The sequence below is a fragment of the Eretmochelys imbricata genome, chromosome 5, assembly GCF_965152235.1.
Source record: "Eretmochelys imbricata isolate rEreImb1 chromosome 5, rEreImb1.hap1, whole genome shotgun sequence".
Classification (NCBI taxonomy): Eukaryota; Metazoa; Chordata; order Testudines; family Cheloniidae; genus Eretmochelys; species Eretmochelys imbricata.
The window spans coordinates 68,647,664-68,671,045 of NC_135576.1; the positions used below are offsets into that span (position 1 = coordinate 68,647,664).

General features: G+C 40.1%; 1 protein-coding gene across 12 annotated transcripts in view; it reads right to left on the reverse strand.

The window, feature by feature from the left end:
- Positions 1-23,382, reverse strand: part of FBXL17 (F-box and leucine rich repeat protein 17) — a 490,032-nt gene that overhangs the window by 461,674 nt on the left and 4,976 nt on the right. For all 12 annotated transcript variants that reach the window (XM_077817277.1, XM_077817276.1, XM_077817278.1 and 9 more), the window contains exons 2-4: positions 20,362-20,484; positions 16,860-17,117; positions 5,609-5,740 (exon numbers count right to left, since the gene is read on the reverse strand). In XM_077817277.1, the coding sequence (XP_077673403.1) occupies positions 5,609-5,740; positions 16,860-17,117; positions 20,362-20,484 (513 nt within the window). The remainder of the gene's footprint in view (positions 1-5,608; positions 5,741-16,859; positions 17,118-20,361; positions 20,485-23,382) is intronic.

The window sequence follows — 23,382 nt, forward strand, 5'->3', positions numbered from 1 at the left end:
GTTTGATATGCACCGATTTTTGAACTGGCAACTTACAACTACATTACAAAAGCTGTTGGGAGCAACGGAGGTTTTGGCTGCTGGGTCAGAAGCAGTTGGAATTTGTATGGAGATCATGGAATAAGCACTTTACCTAGCTGTTTAAAGCGGTGGTTCTCAATCTTATCTGATCAGGTCCCCTTCTTTGTGTCAGTTGTTGTTTATTCTTCCCCTCCCCAAGTACATATACCACCACCCATTTCTGAAGGCAGAGCAGAGAGGAGGGGCTGCTGGCCAGGCGCCCAGGTCTGAAGGCAGCAGGCACCAGCAGCAGCACAGAAGTAAGAGTGGCTAAGTGATATTTGTAAATATTTTTCACAGCAGACTTAGCACTTACTTCTGCACTGCTGATGCCACCCAGCCACCTCCAGGTGAGGGATGGGGTGGGCGAAGGAGAGATTGAGCCCAGTGGTGGGGCTCCAGCTGCCTCCTTTATACCCACCACCAGGTGTGCACAGCCTTTCTGCACAAGTCCCAGCCACTTGGGGCTGACAAAGCTCTTAAAAACCACACCGCTCGCACCTCCCTTGACATGCTCCCACACCTCCCTTGCAAGATCCGCCCCATAGTTTGAGAAATGCCAGTTTAAAGTGATCTGCAATGAAACCATTAACAATGCTGACATTTATACTATAATCATTGGGTTTCAGACGCAATCCAGTGAGAAAAACAGGGCAATTTGCCACTTTCAGGTGTTTTTTCAGGCTGCCTGCAGGTCTGAGGTAGCTTCACTGGTCCACTACAACTACTATGCACTACTGAGGTGATGCAAAGTGGCCATAGGATTCTGACTAGAGGTGGCCAGCAAAGAATTCCCCGTGTACAGAAATTAGCTGCTCACCTAAAGCTAGTGGAGGCAGCACAGCGGCTCCTGTGCCAGCCTCCCCCTGGCCACAGCTCTGTGATACGAGATCCATGTGACATATCCCAGGGTAGAATCTGGACTGTTGCATTGTGCCGTCCCCTTAACTCACCAGTCCGGTGTGCACTATGCCCTGTTTTGCCATTTGAGCTGCCACTATGGCCACGCACCCTAGTCTCTAGCATGCAAGTCACTCCTGGACAAATACCAGAGTGCTATGCCCAGCCATTCTTGAATTACAGATGGGATATTCAGGTGTCACCCTTAGTCCTACACTCTGTGTCTTACACTGTTCAAGATCCCCCAGACAGAATAAGCTCATTAATTAGTTTGTGATTCCTTCACAGGGTATGAACATGCACCAACCTTTGTAACATGAGTAGATTCCTCAAACTTCAGTCAAAAGCACACTTGCTTAGATAAAACACTAAAATAAGTTTATTAACTACAGAAAGATAGATTTTAAGTGTATATAAGTTATATAGGCATAGAAGATCAGAACTGGTTAAATATAGAATTAAAGATAAAATTGCAGCTTAATTCCTAAACTTTATCAAGCTAAATCAAATTTGAAGCAGTAAGATTTTTCTTACACGAAAGCCTACAACAGTCTGTGCTAACTAGAAAGTTTTCCAGTTATGACCACTCCCCCCAGTTCAATGATGTATCTGTCTTCTAAATGATCTTGTTGCCTTCAGTATATGTGGTGGAGGAGATGTGGCCTGATGATGTCACTGTCCCTTATTTTATACTCTCCTGCAGGTGATAGAAAAAAAATCCTTGTTGTGTCATAGGGTTAGACAGCCCTGCATTCAGTCCTTCATATGAAATGCATTTCCTTGCTTACACCTTTTGTGTACATGAGGCTTGACATGTAAGTCTTGTGTTCACAGTTCCTTTGTTATTTCTAAGGAGCTGATCTCTGGGCATTTCCGAGACTCACAAGTTTCAGTCACAGACTTATAGCAGAATCTCATAACTTCATATACCATGATGATACATACATTTCAATAGGACACTAATTGTCAACAGATTAGGACTTTTACAAGGCATACTTAGTACAAATATATATCATAACCATATACAAGTGGTGAATATGGGGGTACAGGTTGTTATTTTGAGGTACAGCCTGTCATGAGAAAGGGGTGTTTAGAGTGGAGTGGAGCTCCACTATGCCTATCCGCCACTAGTTTAAGGTCAGCAAGGGATTTTATGCCACTGGCATAAGTAAGAACAGCTCCAATTTATGTCAGGGCTGGATTGCAACCAGCTCCTTGATGTTCCCCCCACCTTCCGTGCATCAAGCTGAGCTCTGGAGCAGAGAAGAAACTCAGCCCTCTGACTAAGCACAGTAACACTTCACCTATATTCTCAACTGTTATTTTAGCAAATGAAAAGGCTAATTTTGGGGTTTTAAAATGACACCTCTGATTCTGGAGTACAATTCTGAAAGAAGGAGTAGATCCCACAGAAGCAGAATCACAGATTAAACAGGGACCTAATTATACTGTTATGCATTTGATAGAAAAGCTGAATTTTTACTGATGAGTTTGTTTTCACTGTAAACTTGAAGCTTCCTAGTTTTGTTTGTTCATTTTTTAATATAACAAACTCTGAGATGAGTCCACATGCAAACTCAGCCACCAGGGAGCACTCTATGCTGCACTGCTACAGTTTCCTATTACCAGAAATAGTGAAATGTACATATTTTCAACTCCTTAGAGAGAGAAGGGAGTTGCTCTGCAATCTTATAGACTGAAGCCACAACAGAACGTTTAGAATAAAAACAGCTTTTCTATAGGATGTTATTAGTCCATAAAACAAATTACAAAGAAAAAAAAAGAATATATTTATACAAATTATATGTCAGGCCTTTTTTTAAAATTATTTTGCTAGAGAATGTGTGATTTGAGGGAAGTAGTCCATGGATAAATCTGTTTCATGTATCTCAGTTTAAATGAAATCTGACAAGATGCTAGAACAATCTGCACAGCGAACATAATTTCAAAGGAGCAATAAACTAAGCACAACCAGCAATATATGGTGTTTTATAAAGCTAAGTCTACAAAATTATGACTTGCTTAAAGCAAACCATAGATCAGCACATATTTGCCACTTACTATCACTCTGTTTTCAGACAACCCCATGGCATCAAATGATTCTGAACCTTTTCCTTCAGATTTCTAAACTGTAAATTACCACCACACAACTGTGACACAGTTTAAAACTCACAACCTACTGTCCTGACCCATAGCAGATGAGGTTTTTGCATTAGGGGGCTGGAAAACGTAGGGCTTGGAGTTTTTAAATAACCTAGCAGCTTTTTGAAAGCTTTGCTACCAATAAGTATCGTCACTGAATATTACAGTATTTCCATTAACTAAATATCCTGTGTCATTTAGTTCTCTCAGTCTCACAATTCATTTCTAGTTTCAAGATTCTAGAGAAGGAATACTTTGTGACAAATTCAGTTTCTTTTGTGATAGTTAGAGCTGAAATTTTTTTAATTCGCTGCAAAACACAATTCAAACTGAAACTTTCTGCAGGAACAGGTCAGTTTGGACAAATTTCTCAACTCTAAAAAAATGCTAAAAAAAGTTTTGAAGTTGTCAAAACAGAGTGTTTCGACATTTCCTAAAATGAAAGCTTTTGAGTTTCCAGTTCAAAACAATATTTCATTTGGAAATTTAAAATTACAGTTTTAAAAAAAAAAAAAAAACCTATAAATAGTTGAGATTTGAAATCTCAAAAGAAATAATTTCAGTTTTCATCCCATTTTCTGCTCAGCTTTAGTGATAATACATTATAAGTGAAGATAAAGACAAAACTTCAAATTACAACTTAAACCAGCATACTACTTACAGGAAATGTTTAAAAAAAAAAGTTTTTCTACCTTCTGTATTTTCATAACAAGAATTTTGCTACACAGCAATTCAACTCATTTCTGAAAATATAATTTTATATTAGGGTCATTGCAGAATACTCATTTCTGACTACAGTGTCCCTAAAAGGGGGTTATAATTTCTGAACTAATTTCTGAAATGAGTATTCTACAATGACCCTAATAAAAATAATTTCAGAAATAAGTTGAATTGTTGTGAAGCAAAATCCTTGTTATGAAAATTCTCTAATGCAAATAGTTAGGATGTCACAAATCAAGGACTATGACTTCAGGTGAGAAATATGAAAATACAGTGGGTAAAGACAGATGCCATAATTAAAATAAAACAGGTACACAGAGGGTCAAATTACACAAGAAACTGCATAACCATATATTTATAGTGATTATGCCAATAGCAGCTAGTTCCACTCTTTAGCAGCCACAAATACATAAAATAACTTGGTATGCACAACTGCAGTTATTACTTATTGAAATCTACATATGCTATTATGCACAAATCGTGGGTCTTCACATCTGGCAGAGATTGTTTTTCTGCCTTTCCTTGGAGTACCATTAAATCTAACTAAGCAAAAAACAGCCTTTTCAAAAGAAAAAAAAAATTTCTTCACCAATGTATTCTGTAGTGTGTATTATTTCTCCTGATCTTTGGAAACTTATACTACTATAAATCTGGTTTTGTTTTAATATTTTCAGGCACTTAGAGTCAATATTATTTACCATCATTTTAGTCTCTCTTGTACTGAAAAATGCCATTTTTTCACCATGAAGAAGTGACCTTTCCATGTTCTTCTGGGCTACATTTGGCAATCACATTAATTTTTGCTGCACCCCATACTTCTCTGCAAATACAAAGTATTCTTTCGTGTCTATCATTCACCACAAAGTGTAGCTCATTTTTCATTAGATACAACACACAGACAGCCATTCTGCTTTAGTATCTGTACTGTGAAACTATCTAATTGAGATTAAAGATCAACTGGCTAAGAACCATTTAAACAAACATACACTTATAGTATGCAGCTCACCTACATACATGACACTCACTTGTTCTAACCTATTGCTTTCAGCAGTTGCTGGCTTTGATGGTAACAACTTGTCACTTCAGAAATGGCCTCCAATATCTAGGTCACAAAAGGCGCTGTATTACTCTTCAATAAATTACTTGCACAGTTATAGCTTCCTTTTATCTAAAGAAGATTGCTCTACTGGAACCTGATTGAGAAATGGTTTCACATTTCCAGATTAGACTACTAAATTGTTGTACTTGCAAGCATTTCTGATCAGGCATTACAAAAACTACACATCTGAAAGTTCAGAGAAAGTGGCACTGACTTCCTATTAAACAATGTATTGGTAAGAGTGTAATTATTGCATAAGATTGTGCATGGACTTGACGTGTTCTTATTTATCTATCTACCTGACGCCTGAACATATTTTATAAGAAATCTATTTCTAGACTGAAGCAGTTTAAAAAAAAAAAAAAAAGTCTGTAGGGTAGATCATGCAACAAGTGCAAAAACATACACTTACCTGGAGTGGTATTAGATATGCTGTCCTCCAAGAGGATTAATCAGTACATACCAAAAGAGTTTTGACATTCAGTTTGTCAGTCAGCTGTGTTATCTATAGAGAACTGAAAATCTCAAATTGAGGAGAAGTTGTTTTAGCAACTTCAAAAAAAGTATTTAGAAATAGCATTAAGAACTAAAATCTAGAGAAAATATTGATGCTGAAAAGTTGGAAACAGAACAACAAAGGACAGCATGAGCATTTTTAAAACTTCATATATTTCAACATGTACTTACTAATTTGTTTTCCTGCATGTATATTCTTTGCAACTTCAGACATCCTTTAGCTATAATGATCATTCCTTCATCGGAGATCTTGTAACACTGGCCAAAATGAATGTCTTTCAGTTCTCTGCACTTTGAGCCCAGCTGCAAGTAAGTAAATTAATGTTAATACTTAAAGAAAAACAGCAAACATACAAGAATATAAACTTATTTGTAGCATGTTTTTGAAGCATATGCTCATCTGAAAGATACTTTTTCTTGTTTGTGAATAACACTAGTGTGATTGTTGTGTTCCTATAGTATGACGAAATTGAAGAACCTGTAAGAAGTTTACAACATTGCCTAGGAAAATCAGATTTCTGACAGGACAACTTTGAGCAGTCCAGGAGGACTGTGCCCCACGCCAGTTCCAACACATTTGTTTTAATATATAATTGTGTTGTAAATACCAGTTTAAAATATATGTTCATTAATTCTAATTCTCCTTAAATTTTGAGGGGCATACCTAATAAGAATAAAAGCAGTCAGAATCAAGTAACTCTCTCTTTCATTCTGCAAGTTAGATACTCAAACCTTAGTTCCAAATGGCAGTCAAGCCTTGAAAAACTCAGGCATAATAGCCAAAAATTTGTAATACAATTAATCTCCAGACTGACACATTAGAGATAATTTAATCAATTGACAAGTAATTTTAAAAGCTAGGTACCAAAGTAACCACTGAAAAAAAAAATTGGGGGTTTATAGGCAGCAGTTGGGAAAAAGAGCAACTAACTGCAGACCTAGCAACCAATGGCAAATAAAAACAACTTTCTGAAAGCCAAGACGACCTCAAAAAGTTCAGAGATAACAAGCAGTTTTTCCAGAGCCCCCTTCATTGACTGACCAGGAAACTTGGTTCAATACACTATCATGCAGACACTTGTAAAGAAAATTGAGAGGCAATAGCCATACTGACCATACTTACACTTGATGTAAGTAAATAAATATATTTGATCCTAAACTGATTTTCAGAGTAATCAAGTAAGCTGAAGAAAACTATACAAATTATTTTAGAGTATTCTCTTATACCCTTTTAATTGTAGTTTCCCTCATTGATGAAAATGAGCCAAACAGTATTAAATGACCCAGATAATGCACTTGTATTTCCTGCATGACAAGCCAAAAAATGCTCACATTGATTCAGAGTAACAGCCGCGTTAGTCTGTATTCGCAAAAAGAAAAGGAGTACTTGTGGCACCTTAGAGACTAACCAATTTATTTGAGCATGAGCTTTCGTGAGCTACAGCTCACTTCATCAGATGCATACCGTGGAAACTGCAGCAGACTTTATATATACACAGAGAATATCAAACAATACCTCCTCCCACCCCACTGTCCTGCTGGTAATAGCTTATCTAAAGTAATCGTCAGGTTAGGCCATTTCCAGCACAAATCCAGGTTTTCTCACCCTCCACCCCCCCACACAAATTCACTCTCCTGCTGGTGATAGCCCATCCAAAGTGACAACTCTTTACACAATGTGCATGATAATGAAGTTAGGCCATTTCCTGCACAAATCCAGGTTCTCTCACTCCCTCACCCCCCTCCAAAAACCCACCCCCATACACACACAGACTCACTCTCCTGCTGGTAATAGCTCGTCCAAACTGACCACTCTCCAAGTTTAAATCCAAGTTAAACCAGAACATCTGGGGGGGGGGGTAGGAAAAAACAAGAGGAAATAGGCTACCTTGCATAATGACTTAGCCACTCCCAGTCTCTATTTAAGCCTAAATTAATAGTATCCAATTTGCAAATGAATTCCAATTCAGCAGTTTCTCGCTGGAGTCTGGATTTGAAGTTTTTTTGTTTTAAGATAGAGACCTTCATGTCTGTGATTGCGTGACCAGAGAGACTGAAGTGTTCTCACGAAAGCTCATGCTCAAATAAATTGGTTAGTCTCTAAGGTGCCACAAGTACTCCTTTTCTTTTTTCACATTGATTCGTTTGTTTTCTAAGACGACACGTGGAATAATCTGAACAAAACTCTTGTTCATTTGTTTTAGAAGCTCCTGAGATATGGAAGGAAAGAAGTTGTTCAGTGCCATTCAGGACTGCACCTACGTGTCTATATATTTTATAGATATGCAGTAGTGCCGCTATTAAGGCCAAGATCAGTTTTTCCCCTTTAATAAGGATTCGACTTCTTTATTTCATACACACAATAAAGTACATCTTCCCCAAACTTGTAGCACTTTGAGCTGTGGACAAAAAAAAATGTGGGGATTTTAAAATAAAATCTGTTAATTTTTTTAAAATGTGAGAAACATTGTAAAAGATCTGGCTTGCTGTCCTTCAATTCAGTTAAGTCATTAGCCACATTCAACCAGTGTATATATTTAAAAAACTAGGTTGTAATTAGGAACGTTAACACCTGTAGCGAACTTTGGAAATATTATAAGTCTCCCGATATTTAATATTTTACTTAAAGCCACAGCTTCTGGAGCTAAGACTATCAGTAGCTTTACTTAGGTAGCATGAGAAATAGAGCTACATAAAACAACACATACATATATTTATGCATGTCCCAGCCTCAGGTTCCTCACCACTCTGGAAAGTTCTTTGGGCTTGGGGAAAGAGTCCTCTGGGGCATCCATGGTCTTTCTCCAGCAACTCATGGCTTCGCTTCAAAACACGAAGCTTTCTAGGTCAGTTAGCTTTCTTTGACCTTGGCTGTCCTGCAGTTAAGCCAGACCTCTTCTGCTACCAGGGAAAATATGCCCATCTCTTCCTCTCTCCTGCCAATAGCTTCTTGAATGTCTCTGAAAGTCTCTCAAGTTTATATATTCCCCCACCAACACCAGGTTGTTTGTTTCTTTGCGCTGCTCCTGGTGATTTCCCACTCTCTTTGTTCACCATCCCCCTTCAGGGAAACTTGGTCAAACTTGGTGCATCCAATAAAGTGAGCTGTAGCTCAGGAAAGTTTATGCTCTAATAAATTTGTTAGTCTCTAAGGTGCCACAAGTACTCCTTTTCTTTTTTTGGTCAAACTAGTTTCCCCACTAAAGAAACCTCGTTAGCATATCTATTGTTTGGTCAGAGCACAGTCATTATGGTTAACAATTCTCCATTGTCCTGGTCTGGTAGATAGGGGCTATAGCCCCTATCAGCAAATGGTGGATTCCATAAGCAGAAAAAGGCCCCCTATAATACAACAAATTCCATAACAGCAATCTGAACTCATAAATTGTAAATATACACATTTCCCAAATCATCACACCTTCATCTATCATGCAGTCCTCAAACAGTTAAACGACAATTCAGAATGCACACAAGGATGGAGCTCAGGGGAGAGCATGCATTAGCTACTGGGGAGGCATGAAAAAAAGGAGTACTTGTGGCACCTTAGAGACTAAAAAATTTATTTAAGCATAAGCTTTCCTGAGCTACAGCTCACTTCATCGGATGCATGCCATGGAGGCATGGGGGATTTCAGCACTAGTTTCAGAGCTGAAGACAGTTGGACTACAGGATCCAAGCAGAGGTACCAGACAGGGAGTCTGCAACCTGAAAGTGTGCCAGAGAAACCAGAACTGCAGAAGTGTCTGGATACTACACAGACTCAGGTGGCTTGAGAGCACAGGGAATCCAAAGGATTGGTCCAGTACAGTAGACTGGTGATATCCACAAGTGAGAATGCTGCCTGGGCTGTAAAAGACAGATTCTAGGCTGCCTCTCTATGATAGTTGCCATAAGCAGTATCTCTATGGCAAGGGTGGCCAACCTGAGCCTGAGAAGGAGCCAGAATTTACCAGTGAACATTACCAAAGAGCCACAGTTATAGGTCAGCAGCCCCTCATCTGCTGTCTCCCTCCAGCCCCCAGCACCTCCCGTCCACCAGCAGCCGCCAATCAGCGCCTTCCCATCCCTCCCCACGCCTCCCGCCTGCCGCAATCAGCTGTTTTGCAGTGCACAGGAGGCTCTTGTTGGGAAGGGGGAAAAGCGAGGGCATAGCAGGCTCGGGGGAAGGGGCGGAGTGGTGGCAGGACCTAGGGCAGAGCAGGGGGTTGAGCAGTGAGCACCCCACAGCACATTGGAAAGTTAGCATCTGTTGCTCCAGCCTCAGAGTCAGCGCCTATGCAGGAGCCGCATATTAAGCTCTGAAGAGCCGCATGCGGCTCCGGAGCCACAGGTTGGCCACCCCTGCTCTACAGTTATAATCCTAAAGAATCCAATCAGGAGTCGTCTAATCGGAATGTAACCTGCAGCATTGTCCCCCAAACCCACCCATGACCACAGACTTGTAACTATGCCTGAAGTCACTCTGGGAAATGCTCTATCCATCTTTTCCTGGGTGCCAGAGCTTGGAAATATCAACTACAGATCACAAGCCAGAGGCCCCCCAACTCCTCCAGCCAGGGAACAGGGCAGCCCTAACCCCCCTCCTACCATGCAATGGGATAGGAGATGATGCAGCACTTGGCAAGCTCCACCAATACCAGTAACAAGGGCACCATTGTGCTGGAGTTAAGGAGAGTAAAGATAGATCCCACAACACACTGTTCTGACAAAAATCTGAATTCAGTTACCCTGTCTTCCAGATCTTCTCCAATCTGTTTGCAAAGGAGATTTCCACCATTGTTCCATAATGTGAACTTTCATCTCCCTTCTTACATCCTTTGATTAGAACTGATATAGGTAACAATGTTGATATTAAAATCATCAGGATATCTCACTGAGGGAAACAAGATAGCTCTAAAATAATAAGAACTATTGTTTCAGGTCTCTGCAAACACAGATCAATATTGCTGCATTGGTTACACTCAAAATTAAAGCTTAGATTCTGGGGCACAACCTGGCAGCTTAAGAGAGGTGCCAATACACTGTACTGCCATGTACTTAATGAAAGACCAGGGGTCAAATTGGGGAAGGGCTAGGAAAGAGCATCTAGAGCTAAGGTCTTTTGTAATTTTGCCTGACAAAAAAGTCTGCAGCTAGATAGCCAAATCTCTACCAACAGAGAGAGTGACAAAAAAGCCAGTGTTGTGCAAGTGCCATTTCAACAGGTCACTTTTTGTCTGCTATGAAAAAAAGACCTTTCTTATGAAAGTTCCCAAATGGAGGGAAGAGTTTCTCTAACAAACATAAGCTTTCGTGAGCTACAGCTCACTTCATCTGATGTAGTCCACGAAAGGTATGCTCAAATAAATTTGTTAGTCTCTAAGATGCCACAAGTACTCCTTTTCTTTTTGCAAATACAGACTAACACAGCTGCTACTCTGAAATCTAACAAACATAGAATTCAATTTCCTCATATAGGGAAGGTGACTGTTTTCCTTGCCTGTTCACACAGACATGGCTATGGTGTTTTCACTAATGATAGAATGGGGCAACCTTTTACTGAAATTATTGCCCAATAAGTTAATCAGGTTGCTCAGTGATCTAGACAATTGATACACCTGTGACATTCCTGTGGAGACCACGGATCCTGAACTAACTTGTCCGAGGAATCAAAGTCCACAGTCAAAAAGTCCATTTGTTGTGATAACCATTCCCTCTGGTTCTGAGATAAGTTGCCCACATCAGAACCTGAACTTAGATTACTACCAGCTTCAGTATTTCATTAGTTCATGGGTGACCCATTTTGGTGGATAAATAAAATAAGACTCTCGGCAGAGATTCTCATGAAACCTTGCCCAGATCACAATGTCTATGCAGAAGGCTGTCATTCCTGAAAAACTCAGACTGCACTCAGTCTGAGAAAATTAAAGCATAATGAATGGATGACTAAGACCACTTCGGGATACATATTTTGTGAAGTTTGTAATTCATAATCACTCCCAGTTGCAGGTGCAGGATGGAATGTGATAGTGATAAGGGCTCCATTGTACTGAAGAAAAAATGTAGCTATTTGGCGGTACACTATTACCTGATCTTTAATGGAAGTAGTCAAGAAATGGAAATTCTCTGGGGTACAAGAATAACCAGTATTTTAATGCACATCTTTGTACAAAAGTGACCTTTTGTAAAGGAAATCCCTTTATGGGAAATGTCTGTGGCCAAAGGCAAAATCAGAGGTATCTGCTACACTGTCTGCATTGGGAAAAACAGACAGACTGAGGAAAAGTTACCTCAGAGACAGATACATCAATTCTGTTAAGCATCTCCATTTTGCAACAAAACTTCCTAGTGTATTTGTTTTAACAAGTTGAACTTCTAGTTGCCAGATCACTAAAGTCCTGTCTACAGTAAGAAAATGAACTACTAAAAATGGTTCATGGGCTACATTCTTCAAATCATGAATAGGCATTTGAGCATGGACAGCTACTACCATACCCCTGAAATTTTCAAAAGTAACTAGCTATTTTAACTTCACCACTTTTGATTGCCTAACCTGAGGAACCTTAAAGGGGCCTTATTTTCATTGGCTAAGTGCTCTATATTTCTGAAAAACAGGCCACTCTGTCACATGGACAAGCAAAAAAAAAAAAAAGGGGGGGGGGGGGGAGGGGGTAGATCATCAAAAAAAAAATCACTAGACACTTTTTAAAAATCTTGGCTTATAAAAACGTTTCACCTCTTTTCTTTATATAAGAAGTTGTGCCAGTGGTCAGCCTGAACTGAACTGGGTTGCCACATAACAACTGTAATAGGAAGGCTGAATACTTACAGTACCCTTTGAAATAAGACTATACTCTCAGCTTTTATCCTAATTTACAGTTCATAGATGTGCAGCAAGATATATGCGTGCCTAAAATGAAGGTGATTCAATAGTCACAGTGCCTGATGTACAGCTCATAATGAAAAATGCAAAAACTCAGGTAGATATTACAATTCTGGAACAATCCAAAGAATTTCATTTTTCCTCACAGCCTCCATGTTAACCTATTAAATGCCAACAAGTGGTTCAATTACACAGTCACTGTGTAAGGAGGATTGTTTTCTCTCACTTGTTTTTGTAGGTTAATTGCTCCCACCAAAACAACATTATGCTACAAAACTGAGAACAGGTAGTTCCATACGCTCAACTTTTAAAAATGGGCAAGCACTGAATGTACAATTAAATCATTATGATACTCAGTTGACTGACAATACATTATGTACTAGTTCACTGACGCTTAACTCCCTCCTCAAAGTCAGCACACACCTCACTTCAGTGCTGCTCCTAGAGGCTCTTCTGAGCAACAGAGACATTGAGATTTAAGAGTCAAGCCACAACAGTGGTCCAGGAAGAGCTTGAATTGAAGGGTACACCAAAAACCCAGTAAAGCCAAAAATTCAAGATGACTTTCTTTGCTTAAGACTCCAGCATCAATGTGCCCAGTTACATAGACTCTGTCCCACATAGTAGCTGTGTATAAAAATTAGACATGCTTGTAGTTTCACTTGTTCGTTTTAATATCAAGCTTTATATGTACAATCAACATTTCTTACTAACTGCACTGTTCAAAAAATCTGAAAATTCATTTCACTTGACTAAACCGGCCAGACTCCAGAATCTTTCCTGACACAGATGATATCACAAACAGTAGTACTGGAAACTTGAATTCATATAGTCTTTTAGGCATCTGTGATCTCAAAGTGTAGTTGGGGAAATAAACTTCTTTTGATAAGATCAGTGTGTTGTGTTTTGTTGAAGCTGAATATTGACTTACTCTTCAACATTCAATTTTTCCATCTTCTTCAAAGGACTGCTGATGCCTGGGTGAGCTTTGAAAAAAGTGATTGAATTTACATGATCTAGTCTGTATTTTTTATTATTAAAACACTAGGTAATTGTGTGAATATAGGATCTGTGTTCCTTAATAATTCATCTGTTCCTGTTGCTTACCCTTATTGCAGAGGATATAATCAGAATGGGGTACAGATAGAGTCATCCAGGAATTGTCCTTGCTCAGGCAAATAAGGCAAGTAGTACTGGGGAGGTCTATAGAAAGAGTTGGGGGAGGGCTATTAAGAGGTGGAAGGAAAAATTACAACACATTAATTTCCCAGCAAACTAAACTCCTCACCACCAACACACTAACCAGAAATCGTTAGAGGAGGGTAGGGAGAACTGAGACAAAACTAGAGATGTTTCTTCCCTCATTGGTGTTTCCTATCCCTACACGCACTTCTAAACTCTATGGTTTTTCTCTTCCTTGTCACCATTGGTGTATTATAAGATGAAAATTCGTAACAATCTTGATTTTGAAAACAACATAAAACAAATGAATAATCGTTCTAAAAAAACCCAGAGGTTTTTGAAGACTTATTTCATATTAAAATAAATGACTTAAAAAACATTCATGGAAATTTCAACTTTCCACACAATATGAAAAATCAAGATATAACTTGAAAGACACCCACCAAGTCTCCCATTAATTAGCCAAGTTCTATTTTGAAGGTCTATTTTGCTTTAAATAGATTTTAGTTTCAGGAGTCTCCCAATCTTTGTTCTTTTAACTGTGATTTCAGAAGCAGAAATTTAAAAAAAAAAATTCAGATGGAAGGAGGGGGAAAAAAAAGTAAAAACTAGAAGTTACTTTTTAAAGTAGAACAGCTTTCTATGTCCATTTAATAGAAGAATATGTCTTTAACCTGCAGAAGGGAAATCAGAAACCACTGTATTTAGGGTGAAAGAATACAGAGCAAGAGAAAATAATTCAAATACTGAGGCAAAGTTCAGAATTCCTGCATCCTGACCAAAGGCAAAAAACTAAGGTATCAGCTTCATATTCGTATAATCCTATTTCCAGGGAGAACTCACCAAAAAATGCCCTCAAATAGAGGCTCAACTTTAATGTACATCCCAAATTAAAAAACACAGTAAGAGAACCAAAGAAGTGCCACTGTGGCTAAACAAGTAAAAATAAAAAGCATGGAGAGGCAAAAAGGCATCCTTTAAAAAGTGGAAGTTAAATCCTAGTAAGGAAAATAGAAAGGAGCATAAACTCTGGCAAATGAAATGTAAAAATATAATTAGGAAGGTCCCAAAACAATCTGAAGAACAGCTAGCCAAAGACTCAAAGTAATAGCAAAAAGAATTTTAAGTACATCAGAAGCAGGAAGCCTACTACACAACCAGCGGGGCCACTGGACAATGGAGATGCTAAAGGAGCACTCAAGGATGATAAAGCCGTTGCAGAGAAACTAAATGAATTCTTTGCATTGGTCTTCACGGCTGAGGATGAGAAGGAGATTCCCAAACCTGAGCCGTTCTTTATAGGAGACAAATCTGAGGGACTGTCCCAGATTGAGGTATCATTAGAGGAGATTTTGGAACAAACTGATAAACTAAACAGTAATAAGTCATCCAGACCAGATGGTATTCACCCAAGAGTTCTGAAGGAACTCAAATGTGAAATTGCAGAACTACTAACTGTGGTTGGTAACCTATCATTTAAATCAGCTTTGGTGACTGGAGGATAGCTAATGTGACGCCAATTATTAAAAAGAGCTCTAGAAGCGATACTGGCAATTACAGACCAGTGAGGTTGACTTCAGTACCAGTCGAACTGGTTGAAACTATAGTACAAAACAAAATTGGCAGAAACATAGATCAACATAATTTGTTGGGGGGGAGAGGTTGGGGGGTTGGAAGAGTCAACATGGTTTTTGTAAAGGGAAGTCACGCCTCACCAATCTACTAGAATTCTTTGAGGGGGTCAACAACCATGTGGACAAGGGGGATCCAGTGGATACAGTGTACATTACAGTACTTAGATTTTCAGAAACCCTATGACAAGGTCCCTCACCAGAGGCTCTTAAGCAAAGTAAGCTGTCATGGGATAAGAGGGAAGGTCCTCTCATATATTGTTTCCTGTCTTTTAACCCGTTACCAAAGGATAGGAATAAATGGTCAGTTTTCAGAATGGGGAGAGGTAAATAGTGGTTCCCTTAGGGCTCTGTACTGGGACCTCTCCTGTTCAACATATTCATAAATGATCTGGAAAAAGGGGTAAACAGTGAGGTGGCAAAATTTGCTGATGATACAAAACTACTGAAGATAGTTAAGTCCCAGGCAGACTGTGAAGAGCTACAAAAGGATCTCTCAAAACTAGCTAACTGGGCAACAAAATGGCAGATGAAATTCAATGTTGATAAATGCAAAGTAATGCATATTGGAAAACAATCCCAACTATATATATAAAACAATGGGTCTAAATTAGCTGTTACCACTCAAGAAAGAGATCTTGGAGTCCTTGTAGATAGTTCTATGAAAACACCCACTCCATGTGCAGCGGCAGTCAAAAAAGCAAACAGAATGTTGGGAATCATTAACAAAGGGATAAATGATAATAAGACAGAAAATATATTACCTATATAAATCTATGGTATGCTCACGACTTTAATACTGCGTGCAGATGTCGTTGTCCTATCTCAATAAAGATGTACTGAAATTGGAAAAGGTTCAGAAAAGGGCACAAAAATAATTAGGGGTAGGAGGAAAGTAATAAGACTGAGACTTTTCAGGTTGGAAAAGAGACATCGGGGGGGAGGGAGGAGAGTATGATAGAGGTCTATAAAATTATGACTGGTGTGGAGAAAGTAAATAAGGAAGTGTTATTTACTCCTTCTCATAACACAATAACTAGGGGTCACCAAATGACATTAATAGGCAGCAGGTTTCAAACAAACAAAAGGAAGTATTTCTTCACACAATGCACAGTCAGCCTGTGGAACTCTTTACCAGAAGATGTTGTAAAGGCCAAAACTATAACAGGGTTCAAAAAAGAACTAGATAAATTCATGAAGGATAGATCCATCAATGGTTATTAGCCAGGATAAGCAGGGATGGTTTCCCTAGCCTCTGTTTGCCAGAAGCTGGGAATGGGAGACAGGAAATGGATCACTTGATGATTACCTGTTCTGTTCATTCCCTCTGGTGCACCTAGCATTGGTCACTGTTGGAAGACAGGATATTGGGCTAGATGGATCTTTGGTCTGACCCAGTAGGGCCATTCTTATGTTAAGAGCAAGCATCGGGGGAAAACTTACTGGTCTAAAAGATTAACTTTTTCTAAACCATAACAAAACAGAGCAAAAGGTTACTTTTTTTCGTATTTTGCAAGATATGTATTTACACTACACCAGACCAGGCACTCCAAGTAATATTTCTTTTATGGAAGGTCTGTATGGAAAATCCTCAGTTTCCTGACCTCTTTATGTACCCCTTTAATAACAATGTTAATACAGCTGAAAAGGACTAGCCTGATTTTAGAAGAAAGTCTGTCATCACAACCTAATATCACTGCAAAAGACAGTATCAAGTTTGGTATCTCTGACAAAAATTTAAGGTTACCTGTTTGAGTCCTTCATCAGTGAGCCTGTCTTGGTTGCCTACATGTACTTTCTGAAGTAGAGGACACTGGGAGGCTACTGCAATGATAGATGTGTCTGAAAGTTGTTTACATCTGTAGGCAGTATACCTTTGAAGTCCAGGACATTTAAATGCTAGCACACACACTCCTGTATCTGACACATTGCGACAATCAGAAATATTGATTTCAGATATGTTCTGGCTTCTTGATGCAATTTTTTCCAGTAATTCATCAGTGACCTGTCAACAAAATTCAAATTCTCAATTTAATATTCTCATAGTCATCTGATTCTTTAGATTAAAAACATGTATATAGAGCGAATAATGAAGGAGATATCATATGTGAATACACGAGTACTATGACTTGGTAGCAGGAAGCATTTGCACAAAGGAGGGAAGGAAAAAGTTCTGTTTTTTACAGATTCCAAGCATGAATTACTGTAATCAACTTGACAGTTACCTTTGTATGAGTCCTGTCCCAATCCCTGATGACAATTAAAGCTATAGTTTTAAATGGCCTGCTCACACCCTCAAAAGGGGACCACCGTCTTTCATGGGGAAAAAACTAAGCACTTGTCTACACTTGAAACACTTACAGCTACACCACTGTAACTCTTCAGCATATACACTCAGTCCAGCAACAGGAGGGGATAGTTAATCCATCTCCCATCAGTATAGTTAATCCATCTCCCCAGGAGGCGGTGCCTGGGTCAATGGAAGAATTCTTCTATCAACCTAGCATGGTCTGTGTTGGTGGTTAGGTCATCTTAATGACATTGCTCATGGACTGGGATTTTTCATACCCTTGTGTGATGTAGCTTAACTTCCAAGTGTAGACCTGGCCTTAATCTCACTCCTGCTGTGGTACTTTTCTATGAACACAGTAGAGAGCTATTGTGCTCGTGCTTCTTGGAATTACTCGATATTGCTCTTCACTTAAGAAGCTATGTATTGGATAGCTTTTGGCAGCCATCCAATAGCTGTTACCATCTCAACATTACAGTGATGTCAGTGATACCCGGTTTTTTAATGACAGCAGCAGCTTGGAGAGTCTGATGATAACTGGAAATCCAATATGTTGACAGGGGAAAAAAAAAAACAGGAGTAGAAAGTCTCTTAAAAAATAATGTTCTCATTTTAAAAAAAAATAGAAAATTTGATTTTTTTAAAAATGTCAGCCCACGCTCAGTCATCATTAACCAGGAATTGTTATACAATGCCTTTCACAGTAGTTGCTTTGTAACAGCACTCATCTCCTTGGCACCTAAACACATTTCATCAATTCAAACCAATAATATATTAGCATAATATAAGTCTTTTAAAGTAGAAATGACAGCCAAATTCCAGCTGTTTAAGCCTATGAATCAATTCAAAGCTTTACCATATTGGACAGAGTACAGTACAAAACCTATCCAAATGAAGAAACAGAAAATTCCTAACAGTAAGGAAGAAAAGTTTACTTTTAAAAATAGAGGTAAAGCAAACCCAGCTAAATTGACAAAATTGTTCATCACTCAACAGTTACATTGTATGAGATCTTGGTTTTGCTATGGGCAGATGAAAATAAAAACTTTTTGCCTCCATTTCTTGTACAGTACAGGAATAAACAATCGGTTTGCCGTTAATGGTCCTCAAGCCTCCACCCTTATTTAATCAGCCAATGGCTATTTGTAAAACCATAGTGACTTCTAAAAACACACACACACCCCACCCATAAGGATGGAGGATATGACTGTGCATTTTAAAAAACTGGTTTAGTATCCTATTAAATAATCAACCAAATGGACCAGTGGTCAAATATCATACTTGGAAACTCCACAAGGAACCTCCTACATCAGAGCATTAGACCAATGGTCGTAGGGCAGACCATAAGACCAATACCTCCACTTTATCAGAAGTAAGGCTAAGCCCTGACCTCAGCCTAAAGCAGGGGTGGGCAAACTACACGAGCCGTTCCCACTGGGGAGCGGGGTCTGCAGCTTGGCCCCGCCCTGGCGCTCTGCCTGGGCATTGGGTCGGGGGCCACACCACGCGGCTCAGCCCCACTCCAGCCGGGGCGCTGGGTCAAGAGCCGCACTACGGGCTCCCAGAAGCCACGGCATGGCCCCGCTACAGCTCCTACATGCTCCAATGGGAGCTGCCGGGGCAGTGGCTGCAGATGGGGCAGCGTTCAGAGCCATCTGGCCGCGCCTCCACGTAGGAGCTGGAGGAGGAACATGACGCTGCTTCAAGGAACCGCTTGAGGTAAGCGCCACTCAGAGCCTGCACCCCTGAGCCTCTCCCCACACCCCAATGCCCTGCCCCAGCCCTGATATCCTCTCGCTCTCCAAACCCCTCGATCCCAGCCCGGAGCACACTCCTGCACTCCAAACCTCTCATCCGCAGCCCTGCCCCAGAGCCCGCACCCCCAGCCAGAACCTGCACCCCTTCCCTCACCTGTGCCCCAGCCCTGATTCCCCTCCCGCCCTCCAAACCCCTCAGTCCCAGCCCAGAGCACCCTCCTACACCCTAAATTCCTCATCCCCTAACCCCACCCCAGAGCCCGCACCCCCGCCCACATCCCAACCCCACTTTTGTGAGCATTCATGGCCCACCGTACAATTTATATTCCCCGATGTGGCTCTCAGGCCAAAATGTTTGCCCACCCTGGTCTAAAGGAAGGGCTCATCTGACCATGACCAATGTATTACCTTCATATTTTCAATCTCCAGGTCTATCCCAAAGATAAACTACAGTGTGTAACCACTGTTTTGAGTGGATTCTCAAGTCACTTTGATAATCACATAGGCTGTTACAGAATAAGAATCCAGCATTTAAAAATAACCATATACAACTCCAACACCAGGCCCAATAAGATTCCTGTCACACACTGTAAGGAATCTAAGGGAGGAGCAAAATGGACTTTATGCTCTGTGAATCCTAGATAGGTTTAATTCTGGACTTGGTTCACCCAGGGGACACACAGACTCCATGTTTAAGTGGTGCACCCTCTACTGATGAAGAGGGTCATTTAAAAAAAAAAAAAAAAATACGCCCACAAAACACCACAGATACGCCTCTCCCTAAGATTATGCTGAACCAATTACCAGCTGGACAAAGATCACAAAAACTAGATCTAGTAGCAACCAATTCTCAACAATTTAAGCAAAGGCAGACCTCTTCTCCAAGATCAGCTATTAAACAGTGGTAGTCTTATTTTCATAAGTATTCAATGAATAGATGACAGGTAACACACCACTTGATTTAAATAGAACAGAATGAAGGTGTGCTCTAACAGACTTCAAAGTAAAGCAAAAGTGCATTTAGAAAATCTAAATTAAGACATAATTCACTCATCTTCTGCTTCTAACAGGAAAAGTAAAGTTGAAAAGTGAAGAAACAAAGATCACCAACTACCAGCATGTACTTCACAATTTTGATTTTAGTTTTAACAAATTTTGAATTGTCCAAATGTACTCAATTTTTCATAATTATGTCTTCATACCTGCTGACGATTACTGAGATCCAACTGCTTCCAGAACTGGAAGTCTAAACAGAGGTCACGCCAGTATTTACAAACTAATGATGCTGAAAGGCAGCGCTCATTCAAGGATAAATTGGAAAATATCTGTAAAAGAAGAAAAACTTTGTCAGATATGGTTACCATATATGAGAGACAGAATTAAATGCTTTCCTTATTAGTTGACCATGAAAACCTGTGTATAAGACAGACAGAAAAAATATTCATATAGTTGTAATTTCCACTTGTTTCTATTCTTTGTCTCCAACTTGTTCAGCCAAGGATGAAAAACGGGACTAACAAAACAGCTTTGTTGAGATATTTATCTCAGTCATATAAACCATATGGTATAGAGCATGGATTCTACTTAAACATTTAGTTCAGGCACAGTGTTACATCTGATGTTCTGCGTGTGCCTGAGACATGGCACACCTTTTAAACACTGCGACAATGCTTTATTAACAAACATGTTCATTAATTTTTTAAAAAGCATCCTCAGAGATCACATACAAGGATAGCCCAGAGCTTCAACAATACAAATCACTGCAATGCAAGGGATCCAAGTGCAGGATTAGCATTTTATCCTTATCCCAATTTGAGGCTTTGAATGCTAGAGAGACACACCATGATCTTCAAAGATGGAATGATCCGTGTCACTCTAGAGAGGGTATATAGGAGCGGAGGTGCTGGGAAAGGAGTCACACCCAGTCCTCTTTCAGAGGTACGGCTGTAATGCGAAAAAAGAAGGTTGCGACTACAGATAAGACTGAAGAAAAAATGCTGGAAGCTTTCATGGCACTTGGAGACAATGAGTGGGAGATGAAAAGTCAGCCAAAAGTCCTTGGTCCAAAATGAAGTGAAAGAAGTTGCTACCAGAGCTTTAGGAAAAAAGGTACTAGGTATACAATTACTACTCTAAGTTGCTAGCCCGGCTGCTGTTGCCAGACAAGGCCCCTCCAGCCTATGTCCTGCAGATGCTGCCACCTATTAATAATAATATACTGTTGCTACTATTTACTCTTAGGGAACTCCTAAATATGTTTAAAAGAAAGTAAAAACAGACACAATGGCAGAAAGCTCAGAGACAGTAAATCCTTTATAGCAGTGTTTTTCAAAGTTCAGGTAGAGACCCAGTACCGGAACCAGCCAGCAGCGGGTCCGGCTTCTAGGCAGTGGGACCACGGGGCTCTGCGTGCTGCCCCCACCCCAAGCATGGGCCCCACACTTCTGGTGTGGTGCCCATGGCATTTGAGGGTAACAGCTTGGAGGTGCTGTTCGACCCAGCCTGCTGAGTCCAGGAACATATAAGGGGTCTGCCTGGGAGTGCTGCTAAGATGTGCTCTGTTAATGTGTGCGTTTGTCTGATGCTGGGGCTGGAAAAACCCAGCCCTGGGGAACCTAGGTCCTGCAAGATAGCTCCATTGGGAGGGAACTTGAAGCAGGGAGAAGTAGAGCTCCGTATGACAACACAAGTGATACAAGCAGTACATTGATAGAATTACACACACACACACACACACACACACACCCCAGAAGAGTAACCCTAATCAATTAGCACACCCCAAATATTGGGCAAATCTGGTAACAACAATCGACAGAAAAATATTTTCTCTGAAACACTTCTCCCAGGAAAAAGTTACGGAAAAAAAGCAAATATATTCAGCTGTCAGGTACCTCAAAGAAAGGAACACAACTGAAGTCTGTGTTAGATAAATTACATAGCACTCATATAATATAGTGCTTTTCATCTTCAAAGTTCATTCTGAACACAAAACTGTATTAACACTTGAACATCGGATACAGGCATGGTCCCATGTGTACTCAGTAGGACAAGGGCTCAAATTCTGTAACAAACATCACTAAGTTACACAGTAATATTTTATTCTATCCCATCTCCTCCCTCACTTACTACTACAGCTCATAATGAGCATGTTCAACTGAGAAATTCATCAATTATATTCAGCAATGATTATTTTTTGATGGTGTTATTCATTATGCTCTCCAGGCAGCTCCATAAATCTTGACTGTTGTAGTGCTGTTCAGTCAGTCCATCTCGGAACCTACTTCCCCACCATGCATGTCAGGGAAAGGAGGCTGGTAGCCAGCCTCCAACAGCTCATCTCTTCAGCCTTTGGCTCTGTGCTGTTCACAAGGCAGCCCAAGTACCCAGCCTGCCCTTTTGGTTCCCCACCCTGCACTGGCTGCAAGCTTGACTTCCTGATCCACAATTGTCTGGCTCTACAAATCAGCTCAGGAACACATACGACAATCCAATTAACCCCCAACCAATTTTATGAAAAGCTTTGGAGAGCAAGAGGCAGCTACAGGCTGACTCCAGCAGGGCAGAGACAGAAGGCACATGACTGCAGCAAAATGCATAGCATTTTTGCAGTGGGAGGTGTTCCACAACATCTTGGGAAAAGTCCATGGGTGCTTCCAAAGAAAGTGAATGAGAGTTCACATCTCTCATAACTATTGTTTCATGCTGACTGCAAAATCAGGCAGGTGATGCTCGATTACTTTACAGCATTCAAATATTTAAGGTTGCCCTTCATAAGTCTGCCACCAAAAATTAATGAAAAAAGAAAAGGAGTACTTGTGGCACCTTAGAGACTAACCAATTTATTTCAGCATAAGCTTTCCACAGTATGCATCCGAGGAAGTGAGCTGTAGCTCACGAAAGCTTATGCTCAAATAAATTGGTTAGTCTCTAAGGTGCCACAAGTACTCCTTTTCTTTTTGCGAATACAGACTAACATGGCTGTTACTCTGAAACCTGTCAAAAATTAATGTTGATTCATACAGCATCTGAACCAGTCCCACCTCTTCTTTCCCGTTGCCAGTCTATTTCTTTCCCTTCACAAATATGCCTCCTCTCTTCTCCCAATCCCCCAGTCATTTTTCCTATGATCTGTTCTCCCATGCTGTTCTATACCATTGTGCAGCAATTTAAATCGAGACACTTACTGAACTCTTTGTAAATTCATCTTTATAGTACATAGCATG